General features: G+C 39.9%; 1 protein-coding gene across 5 annotated transcripts in view; it reads right to left on the bottom strand.

The window, feature by feature from the left end:
• Positions 1-1355: 1355 nt before the first annotated feature.
• Positions 1356-17948, bottom strand: part of Cmpy (crimpy) — a 258654-nt gene continuing 242061 nt past the window's right edge. For 4 of the 5 annotated variants that reach the window (XM_083050109.1, XM_083050108.1, XM_083050110.1 and 1 more), the window contains 6 exons: positions 10414-10590; positions 9744-9929; positions 4994-5343; positions 4015-4368; positions 3741-3941; positions 1356-3542 (listed from right to left, as the gene is read on the bottom strand). In XM_083050109.1, coding sequence (XP_082906235.1) covers positions 3297-3542; positions 3741-3941; positions 4015-4368; positions 4994-5343; positions 9744-9929; positions 10414-10590 — 1514 coding nt within the window. In that variant the 3' untranslated portion in view covers positions 1356-3296. The remainder of the gene's footprint in view (positions 3543-3740; positions 3942-4014; positions 4369-4993; positions 5344-9743; positions 9930-10413; positions 10591-17948) is intronic. The other variant, XM_083050111.1, reaches the window with a different exon arrangement.

The following is a 17948-nucleotide window of genomic DNA, read 5'->3' on the forward strand; positions in this document are numbered from 1 at the left end:
AAATACTTAATTAAAAGTGTAAATATAAAAAAAGTAAAATATAAAATAAAATATAATAAAATAAAAATATAAGTATAATAGTTTTGGAATATCGTATATATTGTCTCTAAAATAATACAAAATATATCTGCATCTAAAACTATTCTGTACATCTTTTTCGGGACACCCTACATATTAGGCTCTGTTTTCTTGCGATGTGAATAATTGGATATCTAGCGCGGGATATAAAATATGTTCCCATCGTATATACCGTGTGTGATGTCTTAGTTACAAATTTTCTATAAATATGACATATTTCAACTTTTTTTATGGGATGCGAATTAATATATTTTATTTTTGTCTCAGTTATATAAATTTTACGATTGCAATTTTATTTCAATTTTAAGAAGATTTTATATCAATAGATTCGCGCGATTAATGTCACAATGTGATATTTGCGTTCCTCTTAAATTCTCGTCGCAAATGCGATTTGCCTTTTTGTAGACGAGCCCGATGAAAAAGCAGACCACATTTAATCTTTCTAATCCTTTTTTCTCAACACAGTTGTAATTTAAATCATATCTTTTACTGCAGAATAACAGAAGTAACAGTTGAGAATAACAGTTGAAACAGAAAGTCAGGAATATAAATAAAATAATGATTGCGGCGTCATAACAATAGATCACAAATCTTGTAGGCATTTATATACTACAAAATTTTTCGGAAAAATTACAAATTCTTTTTGCAAAACGCGCAGACAAATGTCCAATTATCGTCTATCACAAATTTTATTGTATATGTATATACTGTCCGTTATGAATTGGATTCATCGTCAAAAACCGCGTTACGTGCTAAATTATATTATTACACTATTGTTATCATTAATTGTTATTGTTACTGCCGACGTACATACTGCATACAATACAACAAGAAAAGTAATCATCCTTATAGATACATATATATACGCTATCCGGGTCTCTCTCTATCTCGTCAGTATACTACGTACATATTGTCTCCGAAGTACATACACACACGTGCGGAAATACAGCCTGCGGTTTATAGACAGTAAAACGTATGGTGTGTGCGCACGGGTTGTTTGCACGATTACGTACGTGTACGTATAAATAAATCTAATGTATATAGGCTATACGATTATACATACGAGATATATAAGACGAGGCACATTGAAAAAATATATGTATGTGTTTTAATTAGGAAGGAAGAGAAGACGCGAGCTACATACGTGCGTTCGTATAAGCACATGGATATGTCTGGTTCATTGGCGGTGGCGAGAAATCGGCCGCTGCATCGTTACATTCTCTAGTTCAATTTTGTACGTAATTTTCGAATTTCAAATCGCATTTACATTTCTCCCATTTTATCCTCGTCAATGAGGGATCCCCTTCATTTGGTTTCGCCGATTTTCATCCGGTCTCGTCTCTCGCAACTTCATTTCGCGTTATTCATTCTTATCTCCGCATCTCGCAAGCTCACGTTGTGTGTACTACGTTATATTATCACTGACGAGTTGTTGCCGCATGCTCCACCGCAACGTGAAATATGTACGAACAAGAGGAGATGGGTCTATCTAAGCGTGCGCTGTTAGTTAGCATCTGAAAATAATTCAGGTTTGCCACCCGAGAATTCGCAAGCCGGAGAAACGAACTTCCGGGCGTGTATGTACAAGCAACCGAGAAGTTACAGAACGTAATCGTGTATTATGTAACGCTATCGTGATCCGCGCACCGGAGTAGTATCTGCCGCTCGCGTCGCATCGAGCGGAAATCTTAAAGTCGATCGTACCGCGACAGAATTTCGGAAGGAAACGAGAGCTTTCAGCTTCAGCGTCGCTTCGGTTTCATCTTAAATCTAAACTTTTTTACGGTATATGTACATGTACCTCCTTCATCCCTTTGCAAGGTGCGACGGCTTCATTCCGCGCATATAAGATTCGCAATTAGGAATTTTTCGTTAGATATAAATATTACACGTTGTTGTACTCGCAGCGAGCGAGCACGCAAGAGACTTATATTAGTAATAAAAGGGAGACTTAATTTTTTTACTTAATTTTATTTTACGAGAAACTTTATATCAATAATAAAAGGTAGAACATATAGGAACAGTCTAATAACACAGTTGTTAACAGCTAATCTACGATTAAGTCTATAAACTTGTTCTCACAAATCAACCGCCACAGGGTGGTTTAAATAAGTCTTAATTATAATAAAATTAATACAGAAAAAATATATATGAAAAACAAAATGATAAAAATTATTGTAGAGTAAACAAACAAATTTAATAATTTAAATTTTTATAATATAAGAAATAAAAAAATAATAGAAAAATTTTTATCTCGTAAAAGACAATCGCTTCGGATCGCTACAAATTTGAATATCTGCATATATATATATAAAAAAAGAGAAACGAATACTTTTTATATTTCATATAAACATTCGTTAATACAACACGAGATAATAATGGTGGTCCAGAGATCAAGGGAACTAATACTACGGTGAAGACCTGTCTCTTTTACGATTTTTTTTTATTTAAGTTAGAGTGTCCTCTACGATGGATTAACATTAATACATTTATACCTATATTAATTAACCGTAATTACGCTACAGTTTTTAATTATAATTTACAAGTTACACGATGCGTGTCATATGAAGTCAAGGGATTCAAGAGGGTTCGGCAAATACATTTTATGAATTTGGTTCTCTCTCATCTCCTTCTTTCTTCTTCTCTCTTTTGAAGTTCGCAACACACACTCACTATCGTTTACAGATAATACTGAATCTACATAAAGTATTTTCAACCGGACCCAAAGAGAGAGAGTTATGCAGTACTTCGTGCGCGATATTTGATTCTTCTCCGATATTCGCTTCATCCTTGAATTAGCGTGATGTTAACAGCAGATTTATGTCTAGTAATAAACTATCGACGAGTTGTAAATCATCCGTTGCTATTAACTCTTAAAGGCATCTTTTCCATTCATCAATGTAGATGGAAGTAATTAGTATACATCTCAGACTTGACAAAATTCTGACTCGATAGAGTTTGTATAATTTTAAAAAGATTTTTGAAGGATTTTCTAGGATACTTTGCCGCATTTCTTTGTCTATACACAATGAACTGTAATTTACAAATAAAAGATTCATTATTTAAGAGTTAATATCACGATCATAAGTTTCGAGTCGCCGGCTCTTGTCGACGATCGCGTATATAAAACAGTTAGCGAATCGTTTGTATTTGCGTGTAATCGCAAAATTGTGTTCGCCGATAATCGCACGCTCTCTTTGGGGATCAACGACAGTCTTTTACAAAGGTACGATCTTCTCGTTTCGATGCACCGGGGTATCATAGGCGGGCACACACTTGTAATATTGCGGCGGATACGACGCATACGAGGCTTCCGAGGGTGACAGACGGCCGCGGAATCGGTTGCGCACGATGTGGATGATCAGTAATAAACACTTTAACGAGAGTACGACGATTAACGTAATCGGCACTATGCCCCAACCTCGGCTGGTGATCTGGTTAATCGTGTCGTTTTTCTTGATCGTCTGAAACAAATATTTTTAGAGATCGCTCTCTTTAATTGGCTACTATCTAATAAGTACAATCGACCTTTAAAGATTTCGTGTTGCAAAAATATCTTAAAAATAGTTGAACAATAATTTATTTAATTTATTTAAAATGTTAATGCATATTCGATATCGTTATATTGGCAGCGTGAAAGGAATCAATGATATAAAATTTACCGTGATCGGGCACACGGGACAACAAGTGCCCGGTTTCGGTGGCAGCGGATTACTGCAGGCCACCGAGCAGATGGTTTCTTTACAATTAAGCCGTCCGCCGGCCTCGCAAGTACACGTGGTACAGCTGTTCGGGTGCCAAGTCGATCCCTCCGGATGCGTCTCGTTTAAATGGTCCATGCACGAAGCTCGACAGCGGCATATCTGCAAAGAGATTGTCGGTTATTCAGTGAAACAGCCGCGTAATAATAGGGCGTTATATGAGCTTTACACTTACGGGACAGCCGCGTTTATTCGTTTTGTAACCGAAGCTGCATCTCTTCCTGCATCCGAAAAGCGGCGGGCAGCCGGTAGTGGACGGCTTGCATTCGCAGAAGGTGCAGTCGTTCTCGTCCATGACGAGGCCGCGTTCGCAATGAAGATCGCATTTGACCTCGGGACAGATCTTCTTGTCGTTAGACGCGTCCGGGGCGGTGTCGTTCGGCGGTGGATAATAACGCGGTGGCGTCTGACAGGCGCACATCGTGCAACCGTCCTCGTCCTTGACGAGGTCGCAGTTCAGTCCACAGTGCGGCAGTTCCGGACAAACTTTGTAATCTTCCGGTAGCGCATCCGGCACGAGGTCGACCTCCTGAGAAGAGAGAAGACGGGAGTCGTCAGCTCGTCGCGAGATAGATAAAACGCGCACGGTAGAACGCGGTGAGAGAGGAGACCGCTGGAATTTCTCTTATCCGCGAATTTCGCTCTGCGCGATAGTTGCGAGAAGAAATCTTATACCAGCTGCGCGGCTACGTTTCGAGAAGATAAGAGAAACTGTGTCTCCTCCCTTATCCGGGTCACGGTTGGAAATCCGCATGATGTTGCCAAGACGGGTTGCACTAGGATTGCGATAGCAAACGTTTCGCGGTGGACGAGGAGACATTACGAGAAATTGCATTGTTATCGTAGATAAACGTCAATCGGCGCGGAGCAGCTTTTATTCATTGTATTGTGTTCTATCTTGTGCGCTCACTAATCGTATTTGCTACATTAGACGTTATATATAATATCTACATACAAAAAAAATACACGAAATAATATAGCTATTAATTCGAAGACGAAACTTATTTTCAAAAATCGAATAAAAATATTGATTAGAACAGTAATTGTTTTGCAGCGCAATTTTTCGTAACATTTAACAATAAATAAAAACCCAAATGGCTCAGCCTATTTGTGAATCCGTTGAAAGGTATCCGCGATTGTTTTGACATTCTTACCAAATCGTCGGCGCACTCGCAAATCGGACAGTTATTTTTATCCGTGCGGAAACCGTGAAAGCACTTCATCTTGCAATCATCCAACGTTTCGCAAGATTCGCTGTCAGAATCGTGATCGAAGTCGGTGCTGTTCGTCGGCGGTGGACAGTGAGGACAGCATTCGCCAGGATCGGGCGGTATCGCGTTCTCGCAGGACTTGCACATGGTGGTTTGACAGGACGCGGTTCCGTCCTCGTTACAGACGCAAGTGATGCAGTCGTTCTGCTTCCATTCCTCGCCGAGTCTCCTCGATACGCCCTCGTGAATACAGTTCTGCGGCTTCTCCTCGGGTTTCACCCAGGAGATCGGATCTAAGAGAACCGATGAAAACGGAAGTTATAGATAGAAATTAAAGACGTTAATAATTGGAATCCATACGCTGTAGAAAATAATTAATGGTACATATAATCGAGTTTATTATTTTTTAAATAAGAACAAAAAATGTAGTGAATCCATTACTGCAGCAGTAAATATGTTGAAGAATCGTTATCATTCAGATAGTAAATTATAGAAACATTTGAAGAGATTTTTTGACCGCACTCTATATTCAATGTTACATTCTCGATTATTTCTCTCCTCGGAGATTTTTTTGATTTACGCTAAAAAGTTATGGAAAATATTTTTCGAAGGCGGTTTATAAATAAATCACACGGCATCTCGCTGCCGGGAAGCGTCACTAATCCAAATATGGTAGTTTCGCGAGCGAAGGAGGAAAACTTGGGTCGAGAGGAAGAGAAGAAGAGGGAGAACGAGTACCTCAATGTTTCCGGAGTTTGCAAACTCTTGCATAAAAATTGTTACGACGGATTTTTCGACGTTGAGTGCACCTCTTAGTCAGACGCGACCTCGCCTTGTCCCGTCGAGAAAAATAGCAGCCTCGGACACAAAAGTGCAATCACGTTTTTTTAACGAGTCTTTCATCTTGCCGGACGATTTTCGCTCGACGACGACGACGATGAGTCGCGTTATTAGCCGGACAGCCGTTAATTATGCATACGAGATTACGAGAGCGCGCGTTTACGATGCTTCTCTTCGACGATCAAGTCATTATTCACCAATTTTCCAACAGCGACAAGCGCTCGGTAATCATCAAAGCGACGGAAATTGCAGAATCTCATAAAGATTTGCAATCTCGCTTAATATTCATAGTTCCCCTTGACACACACACACACACACACACACACACACACACACACACACACACATATATATACACAAAGTTGTCTTAGGCCTCTTTCTCTGGTATCGCGGAAATCTGATTATCCGCGACATTATTTCGTTAAACGAACGACTATAGTGGGATCGTATCGCTGTCATTAAAACTGTCGAGCGTTTTTGATGCAAAACCACACGCAATTAAGCTCCCCCCTCGTTAACGATTTCGCTATTTTCACGCGAGCATCGCTTAGAGCGCTTTTATTTATGCGCTTCTCTTCCTGCCTCTCCCCCTCTCTCTCTTCTTCGTTTTATAATACAAGCAACTACTTGTACGTGAAATTTACATGCCCAAGTGCACTCCACGGATAGTAAACCCTTGAAGCGCTGATCTTTTCTGCATGAGACGTACTGCGCTAGACGTACTGTCAGTCTTTCTTCAAATCGCCGTCGCCGTTGGCGTTGATGAAATAAACTTGTCGTCGCCTCAGAAATGGGGTGCGCGTGTATCATGTTGTTCTCTTTTTGCAACTTAAAATTTGATTTGCTTTTTTCGCGATTCAACGATGCTCCGCGGAAACGAATTAAGAATGAACAGATCGATGAAAATTAATTTTTCTCAGCTCTTTCTAGCTCGTTGAAATTTAAATATGTATTTCACACATCGAGAGCTTGATTAAAATTTTGCGAATGTTTCGGCTTTCTGATTTTTTTTTTTACTCACGTGTGTGTCACCGTCAAAGTATGTCAAAGCTCTATACCAGGTGTTGAAAAAAAGGGTTACATATTTTGAGAGCATGTAGTATTGATCAAAATAAGATAAAAAGTCTAATGAACATGGGTCCTACAATTAATATCATAAATCTTTACATTAATATTAATATAAAGGTGATACGATCAATAAAAAAAGGACAAGTTCAAATAGAAAGATAGCCTTTGATGAAGATATTAATTGTAGGACTCACGTTCATTAGACCTTTTTTTCTTATTTCGATCAATATTCTGCTCTGAAAATATGTAACCCTTTTTTTTAACATCCTGTATAAAGATATTATTACGTATCTGCCTTTCGAGGCGTCGATTTTAACGCGGACGCGCTTTTCGCATCCAGCATGAAAAAAAAACATGTGGGTCAGGCGGTCGGACGCGGACGTGCGCGAATATATACATCTATCCCCGGCCGTCTCATTTACGAGTGTTCATTCATAACGCTTCCCGAACTTTTAAAGTGGCACATTCATTCCCGTGAAAAATCGGCCGCACGGTAACGCGGCGGCAAAAACAATTTTCGAGACCCGAACCGCTAACGCGTACGTAGCGTTCATAGCTCCCATTATTTCCTTGTCGCTACACACGTATGTATATGTATGTAGCATACGTTCTTGCGTTGAAAGGGAAAAAATTCGAACGAATTTTTTTCATCCAATATATACGCGTTGGCTACCAGCCGGCTGCTGTCCCTCACGTACGTATATGTAATACGTTTTCCCGCCATTTCACATACAGAGCCTACTGTACGTTGGAAAAAGTTAAATTCTTTTGCAAGAAAAAGAGAGTAGTGCATCCTTCTCTTTATGCGCTCGAGGCTTTTCATTTTATTCCGTTTTCGTTATTCGGGATGTTTCATTATTCTTTGTTGCCCCATATTGCGGCGAGGAGACGATATCGACGGTTCAAATTGGGAGCAATAATAAAAGCGCTTTGGATAGAAAATATTAAAAGGGCATAATATCTCTCAGTATTATAGAGAAAAAGAGAGAGAGAATGAAGGTTCGACAAAGGATCGGAGAAACAAAGGCGCGTTAAATGAAGAATCGTAAGGTCTACGAGATGTGAGAAACAAGTTGAAAATTAAAAAATTACCCGCTTGAATTAATATTCTGGATTCAAGATCAAACGAGAAAAATAATCACGTACATACATAGATGCAAATAAATTCGCTCGCAAGCGAATCAATTGCAAATACCGTCAACAAGCTTCGCTTAGAATACAAATCTCGATCGGGAAATAATTATTTTTGTAATTAACATTAATAAAATATACTTTTGCAACGAAAACCGAACAGAGAATAAGAGAGAGAGAGAGAGAGAGAGAGAGAGAGAGAGAGAGAGAGAGAGAGAGAGAGAGAGAGAGAAGTCTATATAATTTAAATCGGTTGTATCGCTATTTATCGCTGTGTGGTATCAGGGTTTACATCAATATTTATCGTCGCGTGTACTTTTCAACGAAAACGTATTAATTAAACGACGCATCAACCGTGTACGCGCGACCGATAATGCGGACTGTGGGCTAATGAATATTGTTAACAAGGTAGAACGCTGTTTAATTGTCGTATAGCTGTTTAAACACTGTTCTGCGCGACACAGAACCAAAGTGAATTTACCGTATGACATAAACAATATTAATTGCCGGGAATCTAATAGGCTGAAAGCGATCTATAATCGATCGAAATGTATTGATATACCTTTTGAACGTGTATTTTCATTATTTTATATACATTTTAACGCATTCTACGAATGATTAGATAGTCTAATCATTCGTAGAAGCTGTTGGCTTTTAGTAAATTAAAGAAAAGAGTTGTATTCCAGATCACTTTTAAGCGCGAAAATGACGGATTACAATATACAGCTATTATTAAAAGACTCGGAAGTAGTGATAATATGTATTTCTAGTGTAATGATTTGTAGATCTTCATAGTGATGGAAATGTTATTAAATTTTCAAACAAACACGCGGAGAGTACTATTAAATTTCAACTATGTGTGTATATGTGTATGTATGAGAGAGAGCGCTCGCTCGCTCGCGATTTCGCGAGATAAGAATGACTTCATTAAAATTCAACAGGTAGATCGAAAGTTCTTGCAGCGAGGGCGGGTCGGTGGTATAACTTTAAATGTCGTAACTTAAAAACCGCCGCTCGGTTGAAATACATCGCATCTGAGCATTATCTCTGCTTACAATCTGCGCGACTAGCATTTATAAAGCCGGATTTTAGAACAAAATTTAGAAAACACTAGTAACCGCATCGGTATTTAAAACAGTTCTTCCTTGTCATAGACAACGTTTATAATTGAGAAATGGATTGAAATCGAGAAGAGTAGAATTATTTTTCCTCGCGATAACTGAACTTGGTGAAAACTAACAAAGAAATCCACGGATATGTGTATATTTCAAACGACGAGAATAATTTCCTTCATCGCAAAGCTCTTTGCTCTTTCAAGATCTCATTATTGTCATCACATATTTAACACACATATATGCGGCTGTTTTCTCTCTCTCACTCATTCTCTCTTTCTCTCGATAATAAAACGTCGTGGGAAACGCGTTGATTACGATCGAGTGGGAAGTTCTTCGCGCTGATATCTGAAGTACATCGAAGCTACAAGACCGACAAACGAGCTTGCCTCGTTAGATTGCAATTGGAGCATCTAAAAGAGAGAGGCCAGGAGGGAGGGAGAGAGGGAAAGCAAGATTCACGGGATATCGATCAGATATATGGCGTATTTCTCCTACCGTTGATAGGAGAGACAGCCTCGATTACGACCTTTCGTAATTACCTGAGGGTCTGCAGTCGAGAAGGGGGCAACAGCTACCGGGCGTCTCGGGTTTGGCTGCTCGTACTTGGATCGGTCGTTGACCAGGTCGGCATTTGGGCGGTGGACACGTTGGGACGCATTTGCAGATACCGTCATCCGTTAAAACACTGTCCTCGGGACACGACGATTCGATCCGGTGATGATGATCTGTAGAACCGAGAGAGAGGCGATTCGAAATCGTAAGCTGGCGTTATCGATTCGTTTAAAAGTTAGATATTTTATTTCCAACATTAACTGCTATATTAATTATTTTATAAAATAATTAATATCTATAATTAATATTTTATAAAATAATTAATATCTCCAATGTTTTGCGTAGAATTTTATTTAATTTTATAAAATAAAGAATATGTAAGATAACGCGAAAGAATACATGCTATATTATTTTATTCTTAATAAAGAGAGCGTTCTCTCTTACCAAAGCGCTTGTCTAAGATCAACGCTATCGATTTGATTCGCTTCTCGAGCGGTTTAACCGAAGGGAAAGGCGCGATATTACCGCGATTACCATCGTATATCATTTTCTCGGTTTTACATAACAGGCCACCCGGATTTTCCACGCGCGGCAATTCGTTACACACACAGCAAACACCATTTCCCGTTCGCGGTACGCGTTTATGGATTCCATTACCTGGGGGAACGCAATTGTAGCGCGGGCAGCAATTACCGGGGGTCCCGGAAAACGTGCCCCTCACCGGCACCGGTCGTTGACCCGGCCGGCACTTCCGGGATGGACAGTCCGCACATTTGCAACCGCCGTCCTCCTCGTTCGGCACGCTGTCCGCAGGACAGCCATCGGCGGCTCCACCTTGAAACAGAAAAATTGCCAGCGAGATTAACGTCGGGAACCGCAATTCCCGGAGAGACGAACGGCGACGTGTCCGACAAGAGGACGGCGTTCCAAAGACGCTCGAAAGAGAGATATCCCCATCGTTCGGATGTTGGATATATCCTCCTTGAAACGCTCGAAATTGCATCGAATTTTTCTTTTAATCCGCATACTTTATCATTATAGTATTTTGCAGCAATTTGCTGCGGAGAGTCCGAGAATTGTTACTTTCGTACATTTTTAAATTTGTCAATAAAAAAAATTAGTTTATCTTGACTAGCTCTTGAGTTCCGACAGCTAATTCTGTGACATTTCGTATATATCCGGAGAGATTAAATTTAATTATCTTTTCGATTCAATAATACAGTACACAAAATAGGAAAATACTAGCAGACAGTTCTCAACTATGATATCCATTCGATTTCTATTTATTATTAAATTCGATAATTAAACGTCGGATAGCAAGAAAAACTTATTCTTCTTCCGCATCCAGATATGACGGTAGTAATTTCTTGAAACTAAATTTTGCACGCTGTCTACCCCAAGTCGTCCCTAATGAATCTTTCAAATCTCTTCCTCATTAGTGACCTGACAGGAAACGCTCTGTAATTACGCGGATATATATGATCGCGCGTGTGTATGCGATATTCTGCGAAAAAGATGTCGGATCCGGATCCTGGCGAGCATTACGGATTATACCGGTGACATTAATATAAATTCCCAAATGAGCGAAAGAAAGAGATATATGTATCCTTGTCAGACACACAGGACGAGGATCGATTATATTATTCAACGGATTATCCCGACCGAAGAGATACGAGCATAGTGTGTTCCGCGTTGGAGATCGCGTACCGGAGATGCGAACCGGGAGGAAAAATTGCGAGTTCTGCGATGGATGTCAAAACCATCGGGAATCTCGAAGGTATATATACGCGACGCGCTGACAAATAAAAGGCACGAAAAGCGAGGTAAAAAGATACGCGCGTCCACGGTGAATTCCGTTTCTGTTGGTACTTTTAAGCGAATCGAAGCGGATATTACACGTCATGCGATGCGAGCGAGAGCCGTTGCACCGGATTATTTGTAATCGTCGCCATTTGTTTCTTTCGCGCGAAGGTAGATATCCGGACGTAAAAAAGCTTCAAAGATGTCGTAAAAATTCCAAAATCTTCTATCATATAATATCATATAACGTGAATGCAATCGTAGTTTGACAATCGTTGTTTATAGCATATATGCTAAATCTTTGCGTATCGAGATAATTTCTTACATCTGCACGATTCTAAAAAGTTTTGAAACCTTATCGAGTGAAATTATTATCGAAATGATCACAATTTATCAATTAATAAATGCAATTTAATTGTTTGATTAACAATATTATCATTTTATAAAATTCTATTATTCGATAGAAAGATTCTCTACCTTTTTATGCACCGCTAAAAGTATTTGTGTGAATATTGTGTTATTTTACTGTATAGACTTGTATTATTGATCCTATATTGCGACATATCGCGAACCACTCCAATAAAGAAAAACATGAGTATCTGTAACCGTGAATCTCTCGGAGCTATGTGATATTGCGACGAAAAAACAGATGTGAAAGAAATACATCGGGAAAGAAAGAAGGAGTTTAAACTCGTCCTTTGTATGGATTCTGGAAAGCGGAGTTTGTATATATATACGCTGATGGAGACAGTTCCTTCCTGGCGCCGTTAAGAAAAGCAAAATATACGATATATCTATCTAACAATAAGAATTTCTGAAGTCACTCTCTAAACGAAATCTCGCGAGTCAAACGCGAATCTCCGAAAGCAGTCGAAAGTTCGTTCGCGTAAAAACTTTTGTTGCCGTGTAAAAGTGATTTTTGTAAAGGAAACTTGGTTCGGAAGTCGAAAAAGTGGTTTAGAACGAACTGAAGAATATTTTATAATTAGAACTTTTTTTCTCTCTCTCTCTCTTCCGAGAGAGAAAGAGCGAGAAAGATTTAAGAAGAACGGATTCTCTCGAAACTTCATTTACGCGGTCTAATAGAGAGCTTAATCCTTCTCTATTCGCGAAAGTTTAACATCAAAAGTATCTCGCTCGTTTATAGCTTCGGGGTGGCTTATAAAGTATTATACATCACGCAGACTAAAAGCAAGCGCACTCTCATCACGTTTGCGAGAGAATTGCCCTTTCAAATTCGCTCTTTTTCTCCTCGAAAAAAAGCGGTCCTTCACCCGGTTCTTATCTACACACGAGCCTCATCAAAATCGGCGATTGCGGTGCATCTCGTGGATGAGTTTGCACATCTTCCGGAACGTGCGGTCCGTTGTACATTCATCCAGACGAGAGAGCGAAGAGATCGATGGCGCTTAACAACGAAAACGCCGTGTGCATGATGCACTCGCAATGGTGCATCTCGGTGTCGGGACCATCCAGTCCATCCGTCTGTCCGCTCTTTGCGTTTCGGCCGCTAACATGACAGAAACGAGAAGATAGGATCTTCTCTTTCTCGGTTGCGCGCATCAGCCTCTTTGAGTCCGGCTTTCGCAATTTCGCGTCGGAGATTTCGGGGCCGGATAAGTCCCATCCTGGGAAGTTACCGCCTCCGGGGCGAGAAGGAAAGGAGAGAGGAAAAAATAAAACAAAAGAGAGATATACGCGAATAAGACGCGCTCTTTTTCGGTTTTCGACGGTTTTCGACGTGACTGAAGAATACGTCGGTCAAAGATTACGGCATGGCGAGTCCTTTAAAAGGAAGGGCTAAGGAAGCTCCTCTCTCTTTTTCTTTTACCGTCTCTTTCTTCCTCGATTCGTGGAAATTTAACGTGATATCCCCCTCGGCGATCAGAGAGCGATATCCGGTGGATTTTATTGCACCTGTCTAAAGTCACAATTTCGAGGTTTAAAGGTTCGGTTGCAGCTTTAAGAGAAAAAGCGTATTCCGGATTTACGTTTATTCTTACTCTAGATTTTATGATGTATTTCGCTTCATGAACTTCGTCTTGTAACTTGGATTAAAATGAGGCCAAAGATTATTACAGAGATATTTTGTAATCAGCTTTCGTTGGGGAAAAAATTTCTAGCATATAAATGAAGTTAATGTAAACTTAAACTGCGAAGAGTGTAAATTTGAATTTTCGCGTAGAAGAAAAAAATATGAAGACGATATAGTTGGATCTATTACTTATAAATACTGTTAATTTTATTTTTAAAATTTTTATTATATATTAATATTCATTTTAATCTTCTTTTCAACTTTCTAGATTTTTTACAATTTTTTGTTGCTTCTTATAATCCGAAAAGATTTATACTATATTAATCATAAAATGACTCTCGTAGATCAAAAGATATGGTAATATCCAGTTCAGTTAAAGGTTCCCCCCGAAGGCTTAATAGAGAGACTCGTGATTTATTCCCGGATCGACACCAGAGCTCGTAAACTTTCGAAAAATATACAGACGAAATTTTGAGCGTCCATAAGAATGAACCCGTTGTTCAAGAACGATTTGAAAGGGTCGATTCATGCGATAATATTGTACGCCGCTTCTCCTCCGTTCTTACTTTTCCCCATAACTCCCCTATTTTTTTTTCGAGGATCTTTGCCTGCGGGATCGATCAGCGCGTTCTTATCTAAAGCCCTCTCGCACTTTAGGCAGCCTCGTCCTTAGGCAGGTACGCGTAAATCGACGCGAATCGCGCCGTAAAGATGTCCGGGTCGGATAGACTAGAAAGTATCCGGCGAAATTAACTTCAAGGTTTGAAGATAAGACGAGGAGAGAAGAGAAAGAGGAGGAAAGAGTGAACATTAGTCATCTCGGGTCTCCATAATTTTGAGAAAAAAAAAACAAAGTTAAATATCCATTCACGCGACTCGCGCTGCGATACGATCGTCATCAGCTGATTTATTTCAGCGACTATAAGTATACGATACACATATGTGTCTCTTGAAACGACGGAGGTGAATCGAGAGAGGAAAGTGGATAATTTCCGGCGAAAAATAAAGTCGCGCGCGATGTGTTCGCGAATCGGAGAGATATCCTTCTGTGAGGAAGAAGTTCCGATTATCGGAACCTTCTCTCTTCGCTGATTACGCAAGTGATGAATGACTGACGAAGGCTCGTTTAGTATTTTAATCGCGCGTACTCTGCAATCTCTTCATCGAAAAGCATATTTTTGATTGGATACATGTACCTACATATATTATCATAAATTTATTATCGAGCGTATTACTAGAAAAAGAAGAAACAAACCGCGAGAACGAAAATTGCATAGAGAATATCATTTCTTTGATCAATTTCGTCTAGACAAAAAATCGCGGAGAACGAGTTTTATTGTATCGTTTTACATTCCGTATAATCATTTTCAGGCGAGATAAAAATTAGCATAATCGATAACGCGCACACGCGCGTAAATTGGAGAAATAATTGTATTTATGCGGCGCATATTAAATCGGTATCGCGCGCTCCAACAATTCGAGAACAAGAAGAGATAGCATTCGCCGTAAAACAAACGCGTTGTCGATTGTGGAACAATGCCGATCTCTAGATTCGGGAAAATCACCGCGGCCGCCAACAACAAGTTCATTCGGTATGCAGGACTTAACGGCCGAGAGGGTCCGGGTCAGGCCGACTAATGTAATATCCTCCATGTGTATGCGAAACCATTCGTTCTTATTGTCGACTCTCTTCGTGCGTTTCATTCATGCCAGGGCGGCAAATACGTCGCCCGACAAGCTTTCCTGGGCCGGCATATTCGGCACATTCAGATGTTGGTTCCATTTATCCCTCTCTCTCTCTCTCTCCCTCTTCCTCACACACACACATACACACATCCCGCGATGCTGCACTGCTGGTGCAATACTAATCGTTGCACCGTTTCGGCGCATCCAGACCGGGGCAACCGCGGCTGCATCTCGTTCATTTTGTTTGTTTCATCCAATCGTATTCTCGTTTCTCGTTACGCGCCTCGATATATTTCCTCTTTCTCGCTTCGTTATCGCGCTCGCCCGCGTTTCTCCTCTCCCTCTCATCCTCGTAATTTATATTTCTGTTATTATTGGAAAAGTTCTCTACCCGGGGCTCGATGAAAATTTATTTCCGAGTGAGGTGCGGTCCCTTCTCTTTCTCTCCCTCTCATTCACTCTTTTTTTTTTCTCTTTCCCTCTCTCTTTCTGCATCTCGATTCCGTCACTCGCAAAACTTCTGTATTGTGAGCCGTATGTCATTGTCGCATTAATCTTGAGACTGATTCGCGCCGCGTAACACCCACGTCACTGACAGCCGTGACACTGTCACAGCGTGACACGTGTTCTCATTAGACCGCCAACGTGACGCCGTTTTCAGAAATATCGACACTCGAGAGCGTTTATATAAGAGAGCGACGCTGCGAAGAAACTAGCCGAGCAAAACCTCGAATGGCTTCTGTTTAATAATTCATGGCTTATCCCGGCGACACAAGAATTGCGGCGTGAATGTATTTTCATATTTTGCGCGACGGGTGACGGCCTGTTTGTTCGGCGGCGGTTCTGATTTTATTCGAAACTGATCGACATACATTGAACGGCTAAAAAAAAAAAAAAAAAAAACATTCAGAATAAGAACGGTGCAATAAAGAGAGATAAAAAAAAGCTCCCTCGCGATCATCATCAGAATGTCTCGCATCTCGGTCCCTATCACCTCCTGACTTTTCCTCCTGTCGTATATCGTAGTCTTTACTCGTCGTGGCTGACGCAAAAACAAATCGACGCGAGTCGCACTCGAGCCACGAGCTATACGAGAGGCAGCCAAGAGCGAGAAGCTGAAGAACGGCATTTGCGCTCGGCATCCCGCGAACCCTTCCTCTTTGTGTCCTCTCGTCGAGTCCTTCCCCCCTGCTGCTGCTGTTACTGCTGCTGCTGCTGCTGGCAACGGTCGACAACGACAACGACTACCGCAGCAGCTTTTGCTGCAGAATCTGCCGCAACCAGTCACGGTGTTAACGCGTTAACGTCAAGCCCGGGCTCCGCCAAGATGCACACTCGAGCTACTAATTTACCTCCGGCGTGACGGAGCACCCTTTGCCTTGCTGGTAACCCTCGTCCTTCGCCGATGACGTCAAAGCAAACGGCCACGGTACACACGTACATATACACGCCGCACGAAATTAGCGAAATGAAAAGTTTCGAGACCTTTGTCGACCTCCCGCAAATGCAAGTTGATCTTATTGAAGATGTAACTCTCCATTTGTGGCAAACAAATTTCACCGTTGAATGGTTAATGTGCGTTATTAGGGAATTAATAACACGGTTCGATAAAAATAAAGCACGAGGAAAATAAATATTTCCAATTTGCTAAACATAAATATCGATGCTACAAAAATAATACATTCGAGATAAACTTAATGTGGAAGACGTTTAAAATTTTTAATATTTAATATATTCGCTATATCGAATCAACTATTATCGAATAAATCATTAAATCTCTTTTAAAATCAATTAAAAAATTTTAACAATATATTTAATTTTAAACGCAATAAAATAGTATTCTAGCACATCATTTTATATCGTATTTATAACATGGTATACATTAGATATATCTTTCTTTTAAACTTTAAAGAATTATCCCACACAAATATATTTAGATTACTTAATCTTTTATTATTTTCTTAGAATTCTCAATAACATTTAGTAATCTATTTTTTTAATGAAATTCTGTACGACTGAGTGAGCAGCAAAACACAGAGGTCTTTGACAATACTTTGAACAGAGTAGATAGTAGATGATGATGTGAGGTCGACTAAGTGTGCAGGTGAACGAGCCAGAAATTTGATGACGCAAAGTAGTTACTGCAATCTTGAATAGGGGAATGCACAACCTAAATGTCCGAGATACGCTCGAGAATGCTTTGAAGTGGTTATCTTGGATGTCGGATTATTATTCAAAGGACGACCAAGAATTCGGCGACCGCAAAATCTCGCGTCAGTTCGTCCCGCGGAATCTATTGTACGATAAATTACATTCTCAATTAGAGAATTAATCCGTACAGAATTATATCATTTGATTCAGGATGATTAATTACATATCGCGATAAATTAACTGCTACAGCTATATTAGACGTTCTTACTCTATATTACCTTTTTCATATAATTTTGTGAAATTTTTTGTTGAACATTTTTACACAGATTTTTTTCAAAAATATTTTACACATTTCCGGACGTATATAAAAACTCACGATATAATTTACAAGATACACATAAACATCCAAAAATACATCGAACGAGACACATTCGAAATCACATCTTTACATTCTCTTAGCTCCGGCTTCTTCCTTCGACTGCGTTCGACCACCTCTGACATTTAAAAGGTATAAATTCGT

This window comes from Prenolepis imparis, unplaced genomic scaffold, assembly GCF_030444845.1.
Source record: "Prenolepis imparis isolate NDT839.2.m4 unplaced genomic scaffold, iyPreImpa1.0 SCAF_11, whole genome shotgun sequence".
Lineage (NCBI taxonomy): Eukaryota > Metazoa > Arthropoda > Insecta > Hymenoptera > Formicidae > Prenolepis > Prenolepis imparis.